The sequence below is a fragment of a genome, unplaced genomic scaffold (genome assembly GCF_019419815.1).
Source record: "Pyrus x bretschneideri cultivar Hongxiangsu unplaced genomic scaffold, Pyrus_bretschneideri_v1 Contig59, whole genome shotgun sequence".
In the NCBI taxonomy this organism is placed as follows: domain Eukaryota; kingdom Viridiplantae; phylum Streptophyta; class Magnoliopsida; order Rosales; family Rosaceae; genus Pyrus; species Pyrus x bretschneideri.
The window spans coordinates 673850-696556 of record NW_025999797.1 but is presented as its reverse complement, the minus strand read 5'-3'; the positions used below and the strand labels follow the sequence as shown (position 1 = coordinate 696556).

At 37.3% G+C, this 22707-nt stretch overlaps 3 protein-coding genes across 5 annotated transcripts; 1 reads left to right on the top strand and 2 right to left on the bottom strand.

Moving 5' to 3' along the window:
• Positions 1-441: 441 nt before the first annotated feature.
• On the bottom strand, positions 442-4780 carry LOC103956507 (mitogen-activated protein kinase kinase kinase 5). Its single transcript, XM_009368508.3, is given in 11 exon segments — positions 442-1059; positions 1134-1343; positions 1622-1747; positions 1826-1885; positions 2108-2183; positions 2400-2563; positions 2660-2722; positions 3031-3118; positions 3200-3384; positions 3386-3827; positions 4206-4780. Coding segments are annotated over 11 exon segments (1863 nt in total). The 5' UTR covers positions 4553-4780; the 3' UTR covers positions 442-957.
• A 1379-nt stretch (positions 4781-6159) lies between these two features.
• On the bottom strand, positions 6160-7892 carry LOC103956509 (50S ribosomal protein L25). Its single transcript, XM_009368510.3, has 3 exons — positions 7420-7892; positions 7179-7308; positions 6160-6631 (listed from the first exon to the last, which is right to left on the bottom strand). The coding sequence occupies exons 1-3, from the start codon at positions 7810-7812 to the stop codon at positions 6405-6407; spliced, it is 750 nt and encodes a 249-aa protein (XP_009366785.1). The 5' UTR covers positions 7813-7892; the 3' UTR covers positions 6160-6404.
• A 7815-nt stretch (positions 7893-15707) lies between these two features.
• On the top strand, positions 15708-19621 carry LOC103956510 (LOB domain-containing protein 36-like). Of its 3 annotated transcripts, XM_048571318.1 has the most exons (5): positions 15708-15892; positions 16008-16102; positions 17005-17971; positions 19128-19255; positions 19414-19621. In XM_048571318.1, the coding sequence occupies exon 3, from the start codon at positions 17028-17030 to the stop codon at positions 17907-17909; it is 882 nt and encodes a 293-aa protein (XP_048427275.1). In that variant the 5' UTR covers positions 15708-15892; positions 16008-16102; positions 17005-17027; the 3' UTR covers positions 17910-17971; positions 19128-19255; positions 19414-19621. The 3 variants fall into 3 exon arrangements, with proteins under 3 accessions (XP_048427275.1, XP_018505225.1, XP_048427276.1); XM_018649709.2 differs by lacking the exon at positions 19128-19255; XM_048571319.1 differs by lacking the exon at positions 19128-19255 and having other exon boundaries at positions 16008-16114.
• The last annotated feature ends 3086 nt before the right edge of the window (positions 19622-22707 follow it).

Genomic DNA, 22707 nt, shown 5'->3' with positions numbered 1-22707 from the left:
AAATAATGTCATGTTAAATGAGAAGGAGGAAAGTTGCAAAGGAGGAAGTATTATCTTAGAATCCAAGAATTTAGAAGAATTATAGCATTTTTTTTTTTTTTGTTAAAATCCAAGAACTTTCTGGTGGTTATTAGGATCTTCTTCTTTAATCCATTGTGTTCGGGTTCAACCATCACCCTTCTCTAGTGTAAATTAACATAGGGATATTGCTTGTATTAACGTAGTGCATTTGGAATCATATTTCATTAGGAGTTGTTTCAAGGTGCAGATGTATCTGTAACTCAGAAGTGCTTATTAACTTTCTTCTCTGCCAACTATAGCCAAAACTGCTTTTTTAGAAAAAACACTTCTAACGTTTCTGAACAAACCAAAAGTATAAAATGAAACTTAAAACAAATTTGCAAAATCAGATACCTTGTTAGTGCAAACAAAAGCACCAAGTGCAAAAATAATTTGAGCCCCTTGATATATAGAGATGTCATTTTTTGAGTCCACCAAATTATACACGAAGACGAAATCATCCTTCAGAAGGCCTTGTTAAAAGACTTCTGCTGAAGCTCTAAATTAGTTACTGGTATACAAAAACTGCTTCTAAATTCCCAGGGCAAGATAAACTTCCACCATCGAAAAGGATGGCAGAAAGAACCTACAAAACACTCAATGGCTGCGAGTCACGTACCAGAGTCTCATCCAGCACACCTACAAGTCAAGAGCCGCTCCTCTGCAGAACTATGGGCAGAAAGGCAGCTATCGTTCCCTTTCCACCAGTCATCTGAAAATGCTATATGTTTCAGCATTGCGGTTGGCACAACGCAGAGCATCTGCAGGAGGGATGTGGTATTTGAATTGCAAACTGTGCTGCAGGAGTTAATCCGGGAAGGGCCTCATGGTTAACTTTCACACGAAAATGTTGGCCAGTACCACTGGAGAAAAGGCTGGACCCGTCAAGCTTGGCAATCACCAAATTGGGAATGCACTGCTCTGTGATCCAATTATGGCAGGAATCATCAGCGACTGATCAAATTTTCTTTCAAGTTCGATTGGACTATGGGATTTATCCTGTAGACATAACAAAAACTGTAAAAAGAATATATAAACTTTAATAAAACAAGTGGCATGGCATTTGTACTTACCGCATAATTGGTCCCATTAGATGCCTGAGTGCCAGGCGGGACATCCTGCTGCTGCGAGTTTTTTAAGAATCGATGTTCTAATAACATGGCAGCAGTTGGCCTCTCTGCGGGATTTCTTTGGAAGCAGCAGCATAGGAAATCCTTACCCTCAGGTGACAATGTTTCCGGAATTGGTGGTGCATCCTTCATAACTTTAAACATGGCCGCAGCCTGAATTAATAGACAAGAGTTTAGAAAACTGACAGAGGGCTTAAATGCAGAAAGTTATGTATGAAACTCGAATCCAATTATATATTCACAATGTCAACTCTCGAGAGGCAGATGAGCAAAACTACAGGGCAACGAAGAAGCTAAAAAGAAGTTTATGATTTTATCGAACTGTGAAAGCATGCAGAAATTAGCAATTTTGACATAAACAATGGAGTAGACCCCTTCAAAGCACAGATTGAAACAAGTTTCATGGTAAAATACAGAAGATACGAGCTTACCCCTTCATACTCACTCCAAGGAGGTTTTCCGGTGAACATTTCAATAATTGTGCAACCCAAGCTCCATATATCGACAGCAAGAGCCAGATCAGAGCTGGTATCTTTATGCATCTCAGCTTGCATCAGCTGCAGGAAGAAATTGTAGCAGTATTAGAGCAGTGCATAACCCCATAGGCTGCCGCATACTAGTTAGCAAAATATTACCTCTGGAGCCATCCAGTATGGGCTTCCCTTTAGAGAAAGATTTCCTACGTGACCTGAAAGCTACAAAACAAGCAAGTTTAAACTATGTCAGACCAAACTTAGATGGTAAAGAATAAATCCCAGAAAGTGATCTGAAACTATAACAATGTGATGACTGTAATGATAGCCCCATGAAACGGTGTGGAGAACTGCCAGATGATTAGATTGAGGAAACCAGCTCAAAATCTCAAAATAACTTAGCCTATTACCCTGCCAAGAGTAAAAAAAGCTACTAGCACTCACATGTTTTGCCATTCCAAAGTCAGCTAGCTTGACAACTCCACATGAATCGACAAGCAAATTAGCCCCTTTTATGTCCCTATCAACAGAACACAAAATAACATGCAGCTAATTAACCCCAAGCATAATGCTATAGGCCCTTACACCAAAAAAAATTCTTCCACATTTGACAATGATAAAATTCGCATAGTCAGAACTCATTCTTATTTGCTACTCGAATTTAGTCTCACATTCCGTTTTTGTAAGACAAACTTTATGCTGATAATCGTACATTTGATTAAGAATGTGATGATACCTGTGTATTGTCTTTGTGCTGTGCAAGTAAGCCAACCCAGAGAGTATATGGCGAGTAAAATTGCGAACAACAGCTTCTGTTATGGCTCCACAATGTTCATGGACATATTTGTTAATAGAACCAGGATGGACAAACTCCAGATATATATAAAATCGATCATCAACCTGCATATACGAAAGTATGGTGTGATTTGTTTTAGGCAACACCAATGGACAAACATGAGCCTGGATGCCTAAACATGCATGTAACACATTACTCACTATTTCGCTTCCATAATACTGCACAATATTAGGATGCTTCAGCTGGCTGAGAACTTTGATTTCCTGATAAAAAAAAAAAAGGTTTACAGAAAATGAGTAAGAAACACTGACATTGTTACATAATACATCACTAAATACACCTGAAGAACCAGAACATCATAGTCCACCAAAATATATTACATGAAAAATTATTTTGCCCCAATCTCAGTCCACAATGTACTTTTAAATTTTCGTGTTTCTATGAGAGATCAAAAAGCAGAAAGCCGTGCTGAATCGCTGATGCAGTGATACTCCAGAGGTTAAACAGGTAAATTAGGAAAAAGCTTATGTGATGTGTTACATTTGTAGAACAAAGTGAGAGTGATGATAACCTGCTGTAGCTGCTTTATACACTCTGCAGATTTTGGGTCCTCAGGAAATAACTCAACTTCCTTCATTGCACATAAAGCTCCAGTTTCTCTGTTACAAACGAAAAACCTTCATCAGCATTTAGCAAAGCAAATAGAAACTATGATCAGCTGTTCATGGAACTGTATATACCTATTGGTAGCAACATAAACACTTCCAAACGTGCCACGCCCAATAAGCTTTCCCTTTTGCCATTGTCCTTTCACTGGCTGGGACTCTGGTTTAGGTGTGAGTATAGCGTGTGGTGAAGGTAGGCTAAGACTTGCTCCAGGAGGCAGAGGCAATGGATGGACTTCAGCATAACCATTAACCTCACGCCAGTGCAGTGGAGACTTCAATTGATAATCTGGGAGGCAATGGCGATGTTGAGCCTGGCGGGATTTTGACATTTCGGCAGGGACTTCTATTTGATGGACTTTGTATAGGGGAATTATCATTACTCTGGGTGGAGTATTCCGACAAGGAAGGGGGAGGGAGCGCAGAAGTCATATCGCAAGTGGGCATCGCAGGGGCAGACCAGCCTTGATTTCCCACAGGAACAAGGTGTGGGAGAAGATCACCAGCACTGGGACTGTGTGGGCTGAATGTAGGACTCGAAAAAGGGCTAGCAGGTGCGCTCCAAATACGATTTGGAACTTCAAGCCCCAAGTCAGTATGATAGCTCTCTAAACCATTCCTACCTTGATTCCTCCTTGTAGACCTTGACCTTGATTCAAAACAATTCTCGTTATTTTTTCGCGCTTCCCGGCCAGCAAACACACTGAAAATGCAAGACATCTACGTCAATAAACAATGCATATGTGCAAATGAAGGAATTCAAAGGCCAAATCTGCAACAAACAAAGCAAAATCTGACAAACATGGAAATGTTGGTGCAATCAAAATCACAAACCCCTATCTTTTTCGATTATTAATTTGAGCATGTAATTAACATCCATTAATCGTTTTGGTTTTCGAAATCCAGTAATAGTATCATTTTTTTTTTCTTTCAATTTTTTGTTTTCTCTAGAACTAAACAATATGAAAAGAAATTATAAATTTTTCTTGTCAAGAAAATACAAATTATACGCAATACGAATCAAAGAGACGGCGATCTACAATCGCCGGAACTGCATCCGGAGCACCTCTCTCTCTGGCACCTCTCTTTCCATCGCGAGTCCGCTGCCAATTCCGGCAAAGGCAGCGGCTGAGGAGTCCCGGCTGCAGACGTGGTTTCCGGAAGCGAGGAACTCGAACCCGAGCATTTATGATTATTCACGGCTCCACCTCCCCCGTCCTGGTCTCCGCCGCCAGTGCAGATCAAAAGCTGCTTTTTCTGTCGGGTGAGCTTCCTCCTCGACCGGAAAATCCACCCTCTCCCGTCATCGCTGGCCTTCTTTTTAGGCGACTCCCCGTTTGCCGATCTGAACGGCGACGACGACGATGCCGACGAGGAGGAAGAAGAAGAGAAGGTAATGTTAGACAGCCAACCCATGGTGGAAACCATTCATGATCGTCGCAATCGTACAAACCCTAACAAATTTGGATATCGATTGCGGGAAGGGCTAGGAGGTCCAGGAGAACAAGATCCATGAGCGGCCTGGATCTTCGTCGAGAGACCTGCAGGCCATGAATGAATTCCCCGGGACGGTGTCGTTAACTCGGTTATTTTCTTTTCACAACGCGGTTTAGAAAATGGGTACGGCTCTCGCCATTTTTGAGAAATTGAGAGGTCCATATTATTGTGCTCCGTTTTCTCTCTAACCATGTTTGAACAACGCGCGCGCGCGCGCTTGGTTTTTCGTTTTTCTTGTGTCCCGGCCGTTAATTCTGTTTTTTTTATTTCAAATTTATACATCTATTTTTTTTTTTTTTTTTTTTATTTATGATAAGTATGGATAACTACCCAACCTTTGACTCTAAATTACTCTTAACATTTTAACTATACTATGGAAATACCTAAGGTTTTGTAAATTAGATATTCGTTGGATCTCCAATATTAAGTAATGATATTCCAACGTTAAGTGATGACATAGACGTATAAATTGAAAATTCGAGCTCTAGTTCAATATATTTGTCAATGTCATTAATTCACGCTCTAGTGACCTAACATATGTCCATTAAGTAATTTGGTTAAAATGTTTTAAAAGGTTTAGACTAATTTAGAATCACCCTATAAAGTTGGTTATAGGAAGAGTCCAACAAATGTCGGTGAGCGATCCATATTCTGCGATTTACGTAACTGATACCACAGAGAAAATTAAGAACAATGTATATATGAATTTTCTGTTGCTAAGTTTCTGTAGGTTTATAAGTTTGTACAACATTTCTATTTACTTAAGACTCTCTCTTCAAATTGCTGCATGTCTTCATTTTTCATGCAGATAAACAGGCATGCCGCATGCGTTATCTGGTGGACAAAAATTTCCAGAGGATCAGAAAAAGTTTGGTGCAAATCGGGGGGCATTTGGAGCAAGAAAATCTTAATCTACTCATCCGTCTGCAGTTGCATGGAAATTTGATGTTTCATGTCTTATAAGATTTGTTTGTCAGTAGTTGGTGCCTTGTAACTCAAGGAATAATTGTACCTCGTGGACAATACATTGTGCAGGTAGATATACCATTCAAATATATCCGTTTCTTCCTAAAGGACGATGCTAAACTCGAAGATATGCGAAAGGTGAGACGGTTGATGTATTTTTGTATTAGCAGTACAATTTATGCCTGTGTTAAGTTGTTTGCTAATTCGCTTCGGGTGCTTCTGAGGAACAGAAAATGGTTCAGATTCAGAAGGCATGATGAGTGGTGATGTTAAGGAGCTGCTTAGTGAAGTTTTGACGGAAATAGTAGGAAGACATCGTTGGGCTGAGGAGATGGTGGATGCTTTTAAGGCAGTGAGGCCGTTCCCAGAAATGTTCGACTAAAGTGTTGAGGCTGTAGTCTGCAGGCACATCCATGAATATCCTCACTTATCAGTTTAATTGAAGGCTTGTATAACATTGACAACTTACCTAGAATTAGATGGAGCTAATTACGCATTTGTTACGGTGTTAACTACGACGAGATCGACATGTATGCGCCAATTATAATGTAATCTTTGCTTAAAATCAGGCATGTTCCGATAACCATTATAATAAAAGCACAGATGTAACAAAAACACGGATCATATCAAGAGTGCTACAACAAAATCCAGCTGATTATGATCTAAACAATCACGATTGTTTTACAACTTGAGAATCACACAGCATATGGCGGCGGGCAAATCTGTAGCTTAGGATAAATCAAAGACTTATTATACTTCTTGCTTCTACTCATGATTCATGTCAGTGAAGGAAAGCCGTAAACCTGTGCTTTGGTGACTAAACTCGTGCAGATTCTGGGTTCTCCAAATTTGTTGCGACTATCTTACATATGGGCATGGTTTCGTTCTTACTTAGAAGCTTCATGGAAGGATGAACCTCGACGTCAGGAATGAACACCCTATCTCCTATATCTAGATTGCTGACATCCACCTCAATCTTTGTAGGAATGTGCTCAGCCGGTCCCAGGTACTTTAGGCTAGTTCTAATTTTGTTCAGATGGCCACCTGTTTTGGCACGAACAAGTCATAATCAGTGCACTGTCACATAACCTCATACTTAACCAACACAAATCAGTCTCTAAAGAACGCATGAAAACAACATGATGCGTCAAATAGGGACTCCGATAGTAACAAGCTTTTAAACATTTTACATGCACCGTTATATATATATATATATAAGAATGTGAGCATCCAACCCGGTAAAAAACTGCAAAAGAGTGGAGCGGCCCAAGATCATTTAAACTATCATACAACGCGTAGAAGCACACTCTTAACAATAAATATCCTTATAATCTCAACAAGAACAACAACAACAACAACATAAGCAGCTGCAATTCTGTTTTCAATACGTAACCGCTATAGTATAGATGCATAGAGGATAGAAAGAACAGCCTTTAAAGCAAAGCAATGTACCACATCCATAACCAAAATTTTCTCTCTTCCTAAACCATCCAACTTCGATGTTACAGTTTACGGATCGAACACGCAAGCTTCTGTTTACCAAAGATATGAAACAAACCTAACAATGTGCAACCAAAGAAAATCAAATTACCTTTCTTGAGACCAGGACAAACATCTTCACCTTTGAAAACAACAGGGACGTCAACTTTCAGCTCCGAGCCCTCATCCGCCCAAACAAACACCAAATTCAGAATCTTCCCACTCTCTTCGTCCCTATGAATCTACACAAACTCACAAAAACCCAATTTTAAATAACTCAGAAATTTTCAATTTTTTTTTATATTATTGGAAATTGTATCGAATTATAATGGATGAAGAAAATGAGAAATTGCCTTGATGGGTATCACATTTCCGGATTCGAGCAAATCCGATGACCCGGACCCGGCTCGGATCTGGAGGGGGAACCGAGTGGAGCAGAAAAATGGGAGTTCTACGGACTTGAGAATGGCCTGAATCTGCTTCCTTTCGGTGGTCAGCAGGTGCTTCCTGGACACCGGACGAGCGGCGGCACTGGTAGGATTTAGCTGCTGAGAGAACACGACTGCTGGGATTCGACCTTGAGCTCTGTCTTTGACGGAGACTCTGTTTCCAGTGACTTCTCGAGGGATGGCTTGGATCGTGTGGTACATAGCCGCGAAGGATGAGAATGGAGGTTGGGGTCCGGAGCTGGGGTTTTGCAGAACCGCGCGGAGGCTGCTGCCGGCTGCGCGCCACCGATTGGCCATTTATTCGGGTGGTTAATTTTGGTCTCTGGATTTTTCCGCCGAGGGTTTTGTGTTTAGTTTTGGGGTTTAAGGGTCTGGTAGTCTGGGGAGAGGTGAACTTTACTTAGCAGAGTAATGGGCTCATTGAATAATGGACTAGGCCTTTAACTTCCCTATTTGTTCTTTGGTCAAGCCCAATGTTCAAGGTAATTTTCTTATGACCATATGGTCACTTACTCTTTTCTATAAAAGTTAAAATGTTATCTAGACAATATATACTTACCCCTTCTTTGATAGGGAAAAATGGTTTTAGTTTAACTGTCCCATCGACACGTGGTGTTATCAATTTATATGTTATAATATGATTAGAGATACTTTCTTAATCTAAAGCATATTAATATTAAATCTATAATATGTGTAGAACAAATTGTGGTGAGAGACGGATGAGTAATGACATCATTGAGGAAGGATTAGGGAGTTTGGTTCACACACCAATTTTAGTCTCTCACACACACCTTGTTGTTTTTGGCTATCAAATCAAACGAAAACAACAAACATAATTAAACAAGAGTGTGTATAAGGAGAAAAAGAGTATGTGTTTATCAATTCTCATGTTGCTAGTACGAGCGTGGACTCAAATTTGAAATCTCTTGGGACCATGTGGATATAGTGGGGATAAGTACTAATTCAACCCAAAGCTAGCTAGCTAGCTAGCCATCTCAAATTGTTACCTACGTCTCATTGTCTCAAGAACATTTGAATAAGCACCCACCATAACGCTTTCCAAATTCCCTACAAAACTACTCCTTTAATGGTGCAAATAATACCAGATGCTGCAATGGCAACGCAGCAGCTAATTTTTGTTTTTGGTCGAACCCTCGATCCCCAGTCATTTCTATATGTCGAAAACATTGCTCTTTCACACTCATGCCCATCGAAGGAACCTTATTAAGTCCTCAACCTTTTCGTATATACAATAATAAACTACTACTTTTCCTCTTATATTTTAGCCTTGTAAAGTCACTAAATCGAATAGAGAAAAGGAGAAAACCGATGATTCTAGAGTACGTTAACTTATACATTGAGGTTTGTCTTCGGTAATCCAGCTTACAAAATAATTCAACTATTAAACAATATTCACTATTTGATTTCTTAAAGTCAATCGTCACCATTTATTTTTTGAACTACTTAGTAATCTAATCCCGTACTGTCGAACAAAAATTATTATTCGTCGATATATATAATAAAAAAGATTTGGCATTAAGTTTGGTGAATGGTGACATAAGAATATTCACACATATCTGGTAACGTGTTGCATGCTAAAACCTAAATAAAAAGTGATTGGCATTTCATGTCAAATCCATGCCGGTGATAAAGCTCTCAACCTTGGGCCCTGGGCCACCGGCCCAAACTCGTAAAAAAAGTCAACAGCAAAAAGGCAGTGTACAGCAAAAGAGAATGAGAAGAACAAGCAATCAAAAATTGTAAATGAACTTCTCTAAAATTTGGAAAAAGCATGAGACAAAATTGGTTGATACGGATGCAGGGCAGATCTGGCAATCCCACAAAGTCCACCCTCTCCTACCATTCTATACAAATTCAGGTGCGCGTCTTGACATAAGACTTACATAAAACGAATTAATTGTTATGTTGTGTCTTATTTAATAATGTATTGTTAAGTCTAAATTTTTATCGACATAACAACAATGTATTATTAAATAAAGACATTATTGTTGACTAAACTCGTCTAATGTAAGTTATTTTTGTGATCTCAATTCTTGAGAGATGGGACCTCCAACTTGTGCGTGTGTGTATTTACATGATTATATTATTTATACAACCCCACCACACGCCCGTACCTTTTTCTCTTTTTTGTTTTTGGAATTTTCTCTGTCTTTTCATATTCCAGATTGCAAATCATTCCGTGGACTCATGGACCAAGAAAGTTTTTGTGATGTGATGATATATGCTTAGCCGCATTCGATGGTTTTGTTTTTTAACTAACGATATAATTGTTACGTTAAATTCATCGAAATTATATATAAGAATTCAAATTTGACGCAAAAGAGTACATTATTTTAGCTGATTTAACTAAATTCATATTTTTAATGAGTTTTCTTTGTTTACTCTCGTAGATTACACAGTTAAGAATTATCTTATTTGGTTATTAGATTATAAATACAACATATATACTTGATTAATTTTTTTTTTATTAACGATGGATGTGAAAGCATAACATATTAAGTAAAAGAATTCATAAATTACATGTTATCAATGTGAGGCCTAGCAAAACAAAATAGTGAGTAGCACCATACCCTTGACTACCATTACACAACTTCGAAGAAAAACTTTTCATTTTTTGTGAACATGTGGGTACCTTTTCATATAAGAGTGACGATCCTCGCCGGATCCTCTTTGTGAAGATCTCGAGAATTCTCAAATCACATTTAAGAAATTATTGTAAATTCTTTTATTTAAAATTGAATTTAAACCGTACCTGACGAAAACAGACTGTACGATGTACGATGAACGGATGTGATTGGAGGATCCGAAGAGGATCCTCACTTTTCATATAAATCCTTCAATCTAAGGGTAAATAACTTATAAGTCAAAAATATCCCCATTATACCTAAACAAAATGTAGCCCGGAAACCGATTAAAGAAGAATGGGTTCTTGCCTGCTTGATTTCCACGATTTCTTATCTCTCTATCTTCCCCCAAATCTTAGGTTTTTTGTTTGTTTCTCACGTGGTCTACTTGATTGTTGGCATGTAACGAGATTTTTATTTAGTTTGCTTCTGAAATTTAACTTGGGTTCGATTAATTTACAGAAGAAGACAATTACTGTTAATCTACGTGTGTTGTTGGCATGATCGTTAGAGAGTTTTTGTATTGGAGAAATGGCATGGCATCATTTTCATCTACATGTGTTGATGTGATAACACATAGTTAATAAATGCATGTGCAGCTTAATAGCATTAAGCAAACAATTACTGTTAATCTTTATTTTATGTGACCGTACATGTGCAAACAATGGTCTTAAACGAGGACTTGTATGAGTATCACCGGCCCAACATTACTCAGTTTTCAAGTAGAAAGAGATTTACAGGTATTCAATCAATGTCATCATTTGGGCTCGTTAGGAAATATTTTTAAAATGACTGAAAACTTTTTAAAGAAAATGTTTTTGGGTTATAAAAGCACTTGAAGTCATTCACCAAGTTATGTGCTTCGTGCAAGAACCAATTCAAGTGCTTTTTTCAGAATCACTTGTATTTTTACTAAAAATTGATTTAAAAAACAATTGTTCAAAATCGCTTTTAATTATTATAGAAGTATTTCTAAACGAGCCCTACATGTTTGTAAAGATCCTTGGAAGATCATCTGCTCTAATTCTCCTTTTGTCAAAAAGAAGAAAATTATTTGATTGTGAGAAAATTAAATTTTGGATCCGGATATGATGTCATACAGCGATCATGACTACGAACGAAGCGTACACACAACAAATCAAAAAGATACAAAGATAATATATGTAATGTTAGACTCAATGGCTAAGCTTTGGTAATCTACAAATAAATTAATATTTTGGTTAGCTTACATTCCACACGAAAAGGATTTGGAAGAATTAAAAAAGATTTGATTTGTCGTTTAAGAAAAATTAAAAAGATGAAAAGTAGGAAATAAAAGACAAAAATAGAGAAAATCTGATCACTTATTTTTTAAGGGAAATGAATTAGGATAATACAGACAGAGAGAGGTTGGATGAAGTATGAAGGGTATGTGAGCAACCAATTGCTTAACGAGACACAACACATCATGATTTACAGTACAAAAATTCAATATGTGACGTTTCGTGTTAATAAAATAAACGTTAGCATAGCAGTGTACCGTATACCTCACTCATGAGGCAGTCGCAGTCCTTCACGGTTCAGTGGTACGTACGTACCGGTCGCACCACCACCATCTCTACTCTTCTTCCCTCCCTCCCTCCCTCCCTCTTGTCTCCCTCTTGGTGGGCCCCACTCATTAATCTTCTCGTCACGTTTACTTAACTTCTGACGTCCTTAATTTGTAGTTCATACCACGTTGATGAAAATCGGTTACCAATTTCTCTATATATATATAGTTTGAGTTTTAAAAAATATATATATATATATATATATACATGAATTCCTCATTGCATGCTTAAAATTACAGTTGGTATATATCACTAGCCTTGGTCGAGCGTTAACTGTTTTTATTGAATTGAATGAGTTTTGATACCTTATTATTGTTGTTGTTTTGAGACTCCTAATTTAATGTTAACAGTATCTTTCTAGCTTTTCTAAATAATAATGTTGTTGAAAATACAATCTAAATAGCTCTTTCTCTTTTCCTTCGTGCTCAAGAAAGGTTCACAATCGTAAGCAACACTTGTGCTTACTCGTTACTAAATCCAATATAAAACATAGGGAAAAAGGTTGGGATTTTGCAACCAATTTCGGTATAGAACCATGAAATGGCAAGAATACACGTAAAATAGTCAATGTTCTTGTCACATGTCATTCAAGAGAAAATAAAGTAGATGGAAGTGAATACGGTTGCCAATTTGTTACACATGGGAAGTTCAAATAGTCGGTTGCATATATATTTTTTTACAGCATATGGTAATTTTACAAAGCTTGTGTTTTACAATTTTTACCAAATTAAGAAGCACGTACTCATCCACACCTAACTTTGAGGAGCAATTTTTACTCTTGTACCAGCTTACATACAGCTACTTCAGAAGTCACACCTGGCGCCATGTTTTGACGCAAATAAGGACACAAGGTTATAGTACTCGGAAAGGGATCCTCTCTCTGGATCATTTCTTTCTAATCCATCAAGTTTGAAGATTCAGATCATTGAAATTTAATCTAATTGTTAAGTTATTATAATATTTAAAGTGAGTCTCTGTTTGTAACCGTTAGATTAAATTTCAATAATCTGAATCTCTGAACTTGATAGATTAGGAAGAAAAGATAAAGAAAGAATCTTTTTTCATAGTAATTGGGTCGGTCACATGCTGACTCGAATAGACTCGTACACACTCGAAGTTTTCTTAAACCTTTATAGCCTCGAAATGCAAAAACATAATTACTACTAATTTAATTAATTAATTAATAATTAAAATAAATTAATTGACCGGCCGAGCGGTCAAAGAGAGCGACGTGATTAGCCGGTAGCGGTGACAGTCCCTGACGGCTGAGGATGCAACCACCCATCAGTTCTCGGGATGAAGCTTAAGGTTTGGTCACGTCGAAATGAATGGAAAAGGCAATCAAAACGACTCTGCTTGGGCCTTCCTCTGGCCGTACTGAGGAGGACTGATGTCTGACCGGCAATAGCAGGTCATCCCTTCCATCCCACTCTCTCGTAACTCGTGCTCGCTGCTGATGCCTGCAAGGAAGGTTGAAGAAGGAGTATGAGTAGGCGAATCGGGAAACGATGTGCTGGGAATGTGGGTTTACCATTTTGCCCCGGTGTCCAGCTGAGAGTGACAGGTTGACAACTGTCAATTTAGTAAGGTGCAGTAGTGTGTGGGAACAGTGAAGAGTGGTAATTTGATAAATTTACTGTTGGATAATGCTAGGAATACTGAATTTCTAAGCTAAAATTTGTAAACTAAATAACGTGGTGTTGATAATTGAATTATTAACGTGCTTACTTTATATTGATGACATATATTTTAGTTTGAAAATTTAGTCTCCTTAACATTACCCTGGTTAGGTAGAGTTAACATGCATGGTATCCGAACGTGCTGCTACTGGAAAATGAATATTTATGCCACAAACCAGCTTGTGATCCATTAGGCACTATTTGGTAGGTTCGATGGGCTAGATTGTGATCAATTAAAATTTCTTTTGTCCAGTACGTTGTTTACTGTGTTAAATGTGAGATTGATAGGATTGGACATGATCGATTATGAGTAGGGGTGCAACTTGGGTTGGGCCAATCCGAACTCACCCATGTCCAACCCGACTTTAAACCCGAGCAAGTGAGTATTTTTTAGTTATAGCCTGCCCAAACCTAACCGAATTTCAACCAATTCATTGATTGGGTTGATCATTTGTCCATCCATCCCCAACCCAACCCAACTTGACTAACCAAACCCAATCTAACCAGATTGTAACTCATATCAATTAATGCTCATACTACACCCAAATGAGCCAAGTCCAAAAACTAACGCCCTTTCTAATATTTTTTTAAAATAAATTACCCTTTATAGTTACTTAAGCTTTTAAGGAATAAGAGGATTTGATTAGTCAACCCATATTCCTAGTCTCTAAATCCTAAAGTTCTATAGTAGATTGATTTATGAAATTAAAGTTAGCTAGCTTTGATGCTACTTGACTTAATTTTTTTAGGAATTCTAGGAAACTAAGTTGTTACAAGATTAAACTTGAACAAGTTGGGCGACTGGAACCCAACCCAAGTAAACCCTAACCCAATTAAACCCGAGCCCAAATGAACCCGAATGAAACCCAACCTGAATCCGAGCTCGAATTGTAAAAGTTGGGTTGGGATTGAGTTAACCTTCCAACCCATCCAACCCGTGCCCGAGTTGCATCCCTAGTTATGAGTGCACAATAGATTGGGTTATCTAATCTATTTTTATACATGAGTTACAAGTTTTGTCTTACAAGTTCTAACCAATTCAATCCTATCCCTAAAGCCGGTTCCATGAAGCCCACCAAATCGGCTCTTAATACACATCGGATCTTTCGTATAGTTCCAAAACGATATGTAATATGAAATATGGATACTTGGTTATTAGCCTCCCCGCTTACGCTAAAATTTTGATGAACAATGTTAATTTCTAATAAAGTTTTTATTTTCTGTAATTTCGTTGTGTGTTTTCATGTCATGATTTCGTTTTTGCTTATTAGTGTTGCTTTGTATGCCTGCGAATAGACTTTCTGTACCAGACACTAACTTTTAACAATATTAATTATCAAGTACTTTTTGAGAAATATTTTAAAATTAAACCATACAAGTAGTCTTATTAAACTTATGTTCACTATTCTTTTAGAAAATTTAATATAATTGACAAATATTTGGCATATCAAGCCAAATATCAACCAACTGACCAAGTGATATTCTCCAACAAAAAAAAAAAAAAAAAAAAAAAGATAAAAAAAAGATGATGGATATGGTTATTTGAAATTCAAAATTTGCATACCTTATCCAGCTATTAGTATCGGTTGCAATTTAGTTTGGCGACCGGTCTGTACAATTAATTTATTAATTTGGGATTAGTGACAACATAGTATTTATTCATGACTTTTACCAGGAATGATTATTAAATTTTGTTTTATCATTTATGGAACCTATAAGAAATAATCAATTTTTCTTGTACTAGAGAAATTCTAATTAACTTCAAGTTACGTGTGTGTGCAAGCGGGATGACGTAATTTGAATTTGCGTACAAAAGGGAGCACTTCTAGCCAAATAAATTACGCGAGAGCGTGAAAAGTTTTAGAATTCGAACTGAAGTATCAAAAGGAGCACACTGCTTAACCAGCTTGGTTATACCCCAAGTCGGTTAACTATCTTTACATATATTTTTTCCTACTTCAATTTATTTTTTTTTTATTAAGAACCACCTAATAAAACAATTTCATGACAAAAGAGAGATACATAAGGGTATTTAGGTAAGTAGGAGGCTTGCATTGAAAACCAAGGCAAGCAAAGCGTCCAAACAGGGGGTAGTATCGACAATTGACGCAGACAGTACAGGGACAAAGAGGAAACTCAGAAGGCACTAAATGGTCGCTCAGAATAACATGTCCTTCCTTATAAAGGTCAGTAATAGTATACCATATAAAAAACCAAAAAAGCCCCCGAAACCCAATCCAACGGTCACATAACGCTTATAAAAAAAAATTGGCGTCTACGCCGTGGTAACGCCCCCCCTCCCTCTCTCTCCTCTCTCTCTCATCATTTTTCTTTTTATATAATCTTAATTTCATTTTTTTTCTCATATCTTCGAAATAATAAAAATTTGTGTTTTTCCATTCTCTCTACTTCTTCTGTTTGGGATCCTGCGAAGATCGGATCGAGCGCTCTCTCGCTCTCACAGGTCTCTCCTTCTTGTTCTTCCTCCCTTCATCTCTATCTCCATTTTCCCTATCGGCGAAACGCCGTCCTTCTTCAAAGATTTCAGTGTTCGTTTCTGGTTCTGTATCGTATCGCAGGTGTTTGATGGACTTTGACGGCTTGGGGAGAGAGAGAGGGCGGAGCCATCGACTGTGATCGGAGCAACCTCTGCTGATTAAGTAAAAAATCGAAGGTAAAAATAAAGGTTAGATTCATAGATTTTGAGGTTTTTATCGCCGTTTTTTTCGATTCGGTTTTTGCTGATTGATTGTCGTTTACGCGGATCTGAGATTTCCGTGCATTTCCTTACATATGAAGTAGTTAGAGAGAGAGAGAGAGATGAGAAATGAGAGAGAGAGTGTGTGTGTGAGGCACAAACGCAAACACACATAAACACAGCGGAGTGTTTTCTTAGAGAGAGAGAGAGCTTCTTCTCGACGACGCCGTTTGGCTGTTTTCCTTTACATTTCTGGTAAAATTGACAGCAAATTAGCTCTCGTTTCATTGTTTTCCGTTCCACTGTCTCTCTCTCTCTCTCTCTCTCTCTCTCTGAGTGCAGTGTGTAAAGGAAGCCATTGTTGTTGAAGCTTTTTTTTTTTTCTTTTTTTTTTTTTTTTTTTCTGACAGTATCTGCAATTTGTGAAGCTTCAACACTCGATGATCATCAGATACTCCAAAACGATTCGTTTCGTTTTTGTTTTCTTCTTCTGAAAAAATAAAATAAATCATATTTCTTAATAATATTATCGCTTTGCTTTGGTTAGAAGAAACTGTTTGATTATATGGTACCATGTCTGCTTTCTAAAATCTGTGAAGCTTCCCTGAAAAATCCCCTTTCCATTTCCCTCTGATTTTCTCACATTTCAATGAGTATTTTACACAACATAAGTCTCTCTCCCTCTCTCTCTCACTCCTCCCTCTCTCTCTCTCTCTCTCTAGTTTTGTCCTTGGTGGAAAGTCCATTTGTCTTTCCTGCATTGTATCAAATTATCGAATATTGACTTGTGGGAAAGATTTCTAATAATTTAATTTAATCGTTTTGGGTTTCTGAGATTTCTTTTTTTTTTTTTTTTTTTTTTTTTTTTTGTATTGCAGGTGGTTAATTTTTTATTAAAATAATGTCGTCGTCGTCAAACTCTCCTTGCGCAGCGTGCAAATTTCTACGGCGGAAGTGCACGCAGGAGTGCGTCTTCGCGCCCTACTTCCCACCTGACAACCCCCATAAGTTTTCCAAAGTCCACAAGGTCTTCGGTGCCAGCAATGTCGCCAAGATCCTCAACGAACTCAGCGCTTCTCAGCGTGATGACGCCGTCAACTCTCTGGCCTATGAGGCGGAGGCCCGCCTTCGCGACCCCGTCTACGGCTGCGTTGGACTCATTTCCATCCTTCAGCAGCGGCTCAAGGAAGTCCAGGCCGACCTTTTCAATGCCAAGAAGGAGCTCGCCACTTACATGGGCCCACAAGCTATGCTCTCCATCCTCCAGCCGCCAACTTACATGGCTCAGCAGCTCCAAGGAAACGCTTTTTCCGCCGTTTCGCCGTACATGTCTCCGATGATTGGCATTCCAACTGGGGCTGCTTCCGGTCAGTTGATGATTCGAGAGCCACAGCAGCAGCAGATTTTTGAGGCGCAGCAGTTGGCGGTGGCCGTGGCAGCGAGGGAGCAGCAGGCGCAGGACCATGTGAGATTCAACAGTGGGTTTGACTCGTCCCCTGGCTCGGTCACTGTGGGCGGCTTCACTCAGATGGCCGGAGCGTTGGGCAACGCCGTTTCGCCGTCTTTGGCTCTGGGGTTTGATAGCGGTCCGTACCACCAGATTCAGCAGCAGCAGCCTCACCATAATCCCCACCTCCACCTGCAGCTTCAGTCTCAGCTGTTGCTCCAAACCCAACTGCCGCAAGGGCAGCATCAGGCTCAGCAGTCCCAGCAACCCCAGCTGCAGGCAAAATCCGATCCGGGAGAGGAAGGCGGTGGTAGGAGTGTGGGTCCCTCTTGCTGATGCATTTTTCTTCAGCTCTTCCCTGCCTTCCCGCTTTTTCATTTAACTAATTTTCATTCTAGGTATGCGTCCTCCTCCTTCCTTTTTGCTTATTCCTTTTTTCTGAGATGAAAATCCATACATTTCAATTTCGTTAATTTCTTTTTCTAATTGTTGTTGAGGGTCTTCCACACAACTTGCACCTCAAATTTCACGGCAGTTTAAGTCAATAACACTCGTCCAAAATATATTAGTACATGAATGATTTGAAATACCGTTATATTGACATCCTAAATGTAGATAAGTATCCCTACTTGCACATAAGGGTTTGTTGGGGTTTTGCATTTGTGAACTTATGATCTTGCATGTGGCGGTATTTTAAACCAATAACGCACTGATACATGGAATAATTAAACATATTTCAATTTGTAAGTTGTTTAAAATACCGCTACAATAGCATTTATCTAGATATAGATAAGTTTCCTTCCTTGTACATTAGGGTTGGGCATTTATGAATGTTATGATGATTTGATTTTTACTACCCAATAGTGCTGAATTAGTTTAAAATACCGTCATCCTAATATTCTAGCAGGGGTGTAAATGAGTTTCATTTTCCTTGTACGCATTAGGGTTATGCATTTATGAATGTTGTGATGGTCTTGATTTGTGTGGACATAGGATTTGGGTTTGATTTTTCATGAAACTCTTTATTGCATAGAGATAGATGATATGATAGGGTAGATTCAGAAGAAAGGGGTTTAGTTAGGTTAGGTTTGAGGGAATTATTGTCTTTTCACAGCCAGGGAGGGATGTACCCCTCTTGACCGTCATCAATAACATCTGAGGTTTCAATTCCCCCACCTTTGTGACATCCCTTTCCTTCATCATGCATCAATATATTTTATTTCCTTTTTTTTTTTTGGTTAATTATGTTTTGTCAGAAAATACAAATAAAGAAATATACGCTCGCAGCTGATGGCGATGCTTGCTTGAGCTAATTTGGTGCACGCATTGATTGTATGGTGTTGTTTTGATGGTCCAAATTGTGAAAGAGAAGTTTAAAAACAGGATTATGTGGGTCGTCTTCTTCTTCGTCGTTTTAATGAGTGGTTTTTTCAAGGCATTTTCCGCTGACAGCCACAGCAGTACTAATTATGATCTTCACTATCTGCGTCGATCGTTCTGCCCTCTTTGTGTGAAATGACCGAAGTACCCTTGTCTTTGTCTCTCTGCACGTAGTTAGCTGATGAAGAGTGTTTCAGTTTGGCATGTGTGGAAAATGATGATCCAAGAGTCAAGTGTTTGATTCTCAACAGTTGATAAGTAAACGTGAAACTCGTTATATATATATTGGTCTGAGCTCTGATGTACGTATGACGTAGAATTTTTGCTTATTTTGTTGTAATTTTCAGATTGAGATTTGAAAACTGGTTTTTCTTATGAAAACGATACATGCAAGCACGTATGTATGGGTTTTAAGTTTTAAGGTGGCCTCCTAATTATTTTATATTTTGTTTTGGTGCAGTTCATATCGTCTGCATGCATACACAGCTGGAGATCCTAATGTTATCAATTTTGAGTTTTGAAGAGAGAGAGTAGTTTTGATTGGAGAGGGCAGGAGAGGAGAGACATATTTCCAAAGAGTACGTAGTAGAGATGTTGGAGTACAGTTTAATTAATTGTATCTTCTATTTAATTAGTATTTAGTAGTGATCCAGGACAATTTATATTCATCCATCCCTCTATTACGCTATTTGTTCCATGATCTATGGGTCTACTGGAGCTCCTCTCTTAAGGTCTTCATTTTGAGGAACTGTGAGGACCAAAAGTATATTAGCCATAAAATTATATTAGTTTAGATTTAAATGCTTAAAAAGTTAATAAACCAAAATCAACTTAAAATTCATAGAAAACTCATTTTCTTGTTTTGGTTTTTTAAGTTGTCAAATATTTTAATTCTTTGAATCTAAACTTATATAATTTTGTGACTAATATACATTTGGCCCTCACAGATCCTCAAAACGAGGACCTTAGCAGAGCATGACTCTATTATGTTACTATGGTTCTATCGTAAGGTTGTTGTTTTGAGGACTTGTGAGGACTAGAGATGGGCAAAATACCCGCGGTTACCCGCTCATTTAAATTTCACATTTACGGATATGGGTAACCGTTTAGATAAATAAACAGGTTATGGGTATAACCGTTTACCTGTGAAATTTAAATAGTTGGTTTTGGGTATTAACTGCGGTTATAAACGGATAACCATTTACCCGTTTATTTTATATATGTGAAATTAACACAAACCATGTTCTCTATCGGACAAAACTTAGATCAATGCTATTGACTATAGTGCATGGTTTCTATAGCTAATTATAATATAATGTAGCTAATTATATATATTATGTTAATACTTTAAATAACCCAAGAATATTGTCTTCTAAACAGTTTTCGTAACCAAGAATATTGTCTTCTAAACAGTTTTTGTAACCCAAGAATACTTAGCAAATATTATATTACCTTCATTGGTAACAATTAAAAATATTGTCTGTAAATTATTTATTTCAATTATTGAAATTGTATAAAGACTTAAAAAATTAAAATATGGAAATGTATGATGAATGTACCTATAACAGTGTTTAACTGTAAAAAAAAAATTTATGACAAATTTTTTTTTTAAATTTTCAAGTTGTTAAAAAACATGTAAACGGGTGAAAAATGGGTAAATGGTAAAAAAAAAAAAAAAAGGATAAACTGGTTAAAAAAGGGTCAATGGGTACTAAACGGTTATGGTTATGGGTATGGTTAACCATTTATAAACGGTTACGTGTACGTGTATAACCGTTTAGGCAATTACCCAATAGGTAAACGATTATGCAGGTATGAGCATAAACGGTTATGGGTAAATAATAATTGTTGCCCATCCCTAGTGAGGATAAAATGCATATTAATCACAAAATTATGTTAGTTTAGATCCAAAAGCTTAAAATATTTGATAGCTCAATAAAGCAAACCAACTTAAAATCCATGAATCATTAAAAAATCATTTTCCTGTTTTACTTTATTAAGTTATCGAATATTTTAAGCCTTTGGATATAGCTAGTATAATCTTGTGACTAGTATGCATTTAGATATAAACTAATATTTTAAGTTGTCAAATATTCTAAACCCTAAACCATATTCCTAGTGTGTGTGTGTGTGTATATATATGCATTTAGATATAAACTAATATTTTAAGTTGTCAAATATTCTAAATCCTAAACCTTATTCCTAGTATATATATATATATATATATGCATTTAGATGTAAACTAATATTTTAAGTTGTCAAATATTCTAAATCCTAAACCATATTCCTAGTGTATATATATTATTTTAGATATTAATACCGTATATTATTATTATTATTATCCTTGTTACAAGCTATATATCACTATTTTAATTTATAGTAAATGAAGTAGAGGGTTTGAACTCGAAATGAAGATGGTTGCCAAAGATCTTATCCACCATTTGTTTATCGGTCATCCTTGTTATATAATACTTTTATGGTGCATGTCATTGTTAATTGTATATTTTCGTTTATTAGTATTATTATTGCAATCATCCATCATTATAATTACGACCAATACTATTATATATACAATAACATAAAAGAGAAGTGTTCACACTTGTACATGTGCATTGCATGGCTAAGCGTTGATCTTTCATATAATTAAATGTTCCATGTGCACAAGTGGGTTTTTTATTACACAGCTTTTTTTTTTCTTTTTTTTTTTACTTACAAAAACAACAACGGTTTCATTATAATGTTAAAATAAACCTTATACAAATATCAATGAGGGTATTCAAGATAACATCCAAGAGGTTCTTAATCCAAATAAACTTTAGGCCATCACCAATCGAAATGACTAAATATAGTCTTGTCTAGAATTATAGCCATGCAAAAAATTATTTTTAAGTTTATACTTCAAATTAAACATAGCACCCTCAATATTTTATTGATACTAAGTTTATACTTTAATTTTATTGGTTAGTTTAATTAAACTAATGTGGATGTTTTTAAAATCTAGCAATTGAATTTGAATTAATTATTGAAAGTGAGGAGTTGGGCCTCAAGAAAGGGTTAAGAGGGGCTACATTTGGCCACTCTGATGTCCCTTTGGCCAAATAATGGCCTAGTAGGCTCCGTAGAATTATAGTCAGTCATCGGTTGGAGATGAATTTTTGAACAAATCAGGCTATTTTTTGGCTTTTGGACCTTTATCCCTCTCCATTGGAGATGGCCTTAACAAAACATTGGCTAAACTAAGTGCCACAATATTTGTGGAATTGAGGGCAAGACATGCCCGGGAAGAAGCAAAAGAACGCATCCAACCCTAGAAATCATTCACACCCAAACTCAGGACTGAGATGTCACTTCAAAGCCAAAGAAATTTCATTCTCATGAAAAGGAAGAGCACTTTGTGAATTAGCATATGAGAGCTTCTACGCACAAAACCTTGAATTAATATATCAAACATGAGGACCTCTTTGACAACGAGCAATGCCAACTCCAAAGAAAAACTAACAACAGACCAACTAGTATCCGTACTAGTATGAATTTTGTGCGCAATACCATCAGCAAAAATAACCGATTTCAAATGTTTCATGTGGACATGCGGGTTTGATATTACACGCCTCCTTTTTTGGGTACCTGAATCCAACCTAGTTATCTTCAAGTAGTCAAATTAGAGTTTCCCATATTATCACAAGGATTAATATATTTTAACTTATTAAAAAGAGACTTCAAGCTCACACTATTCATTTTGCACTCACCATTGACC

Excerpts from the sequence above, each read along its gene's own strand:
- LOC103956509 (XM_009368510.3), bottom strand. The coding sequence starts at position 7,812 with ATGGCCAATCGGTGGCGCGCAGCCGGCAGCAGCCTCCGCGCGGTTCTG. Across the intron at positions 7,309-7,419 it reads GAAATGTGATACCCATCAAG|ATTCATAGGGACGAAGAGAG; the intron begins GCAATTTCTCAT and ends GAGTTTGTGTAG. Across the intron at positions 6,632-7,178 it reads TTGTCCTGGTCTCAAGAAAG|GTGGCCATCTGAACAAAATT; the intron begins GTAATTTGATTT and ends GTGCCAAAACAG.
- LOC103956510 (XM_018649709.2), top strand. The coding sequence starts at position 17,028 with ATGTCGTCGTCGTCAAACTCTCCTTGCGCAGCGTGCAAATTTCTACGG.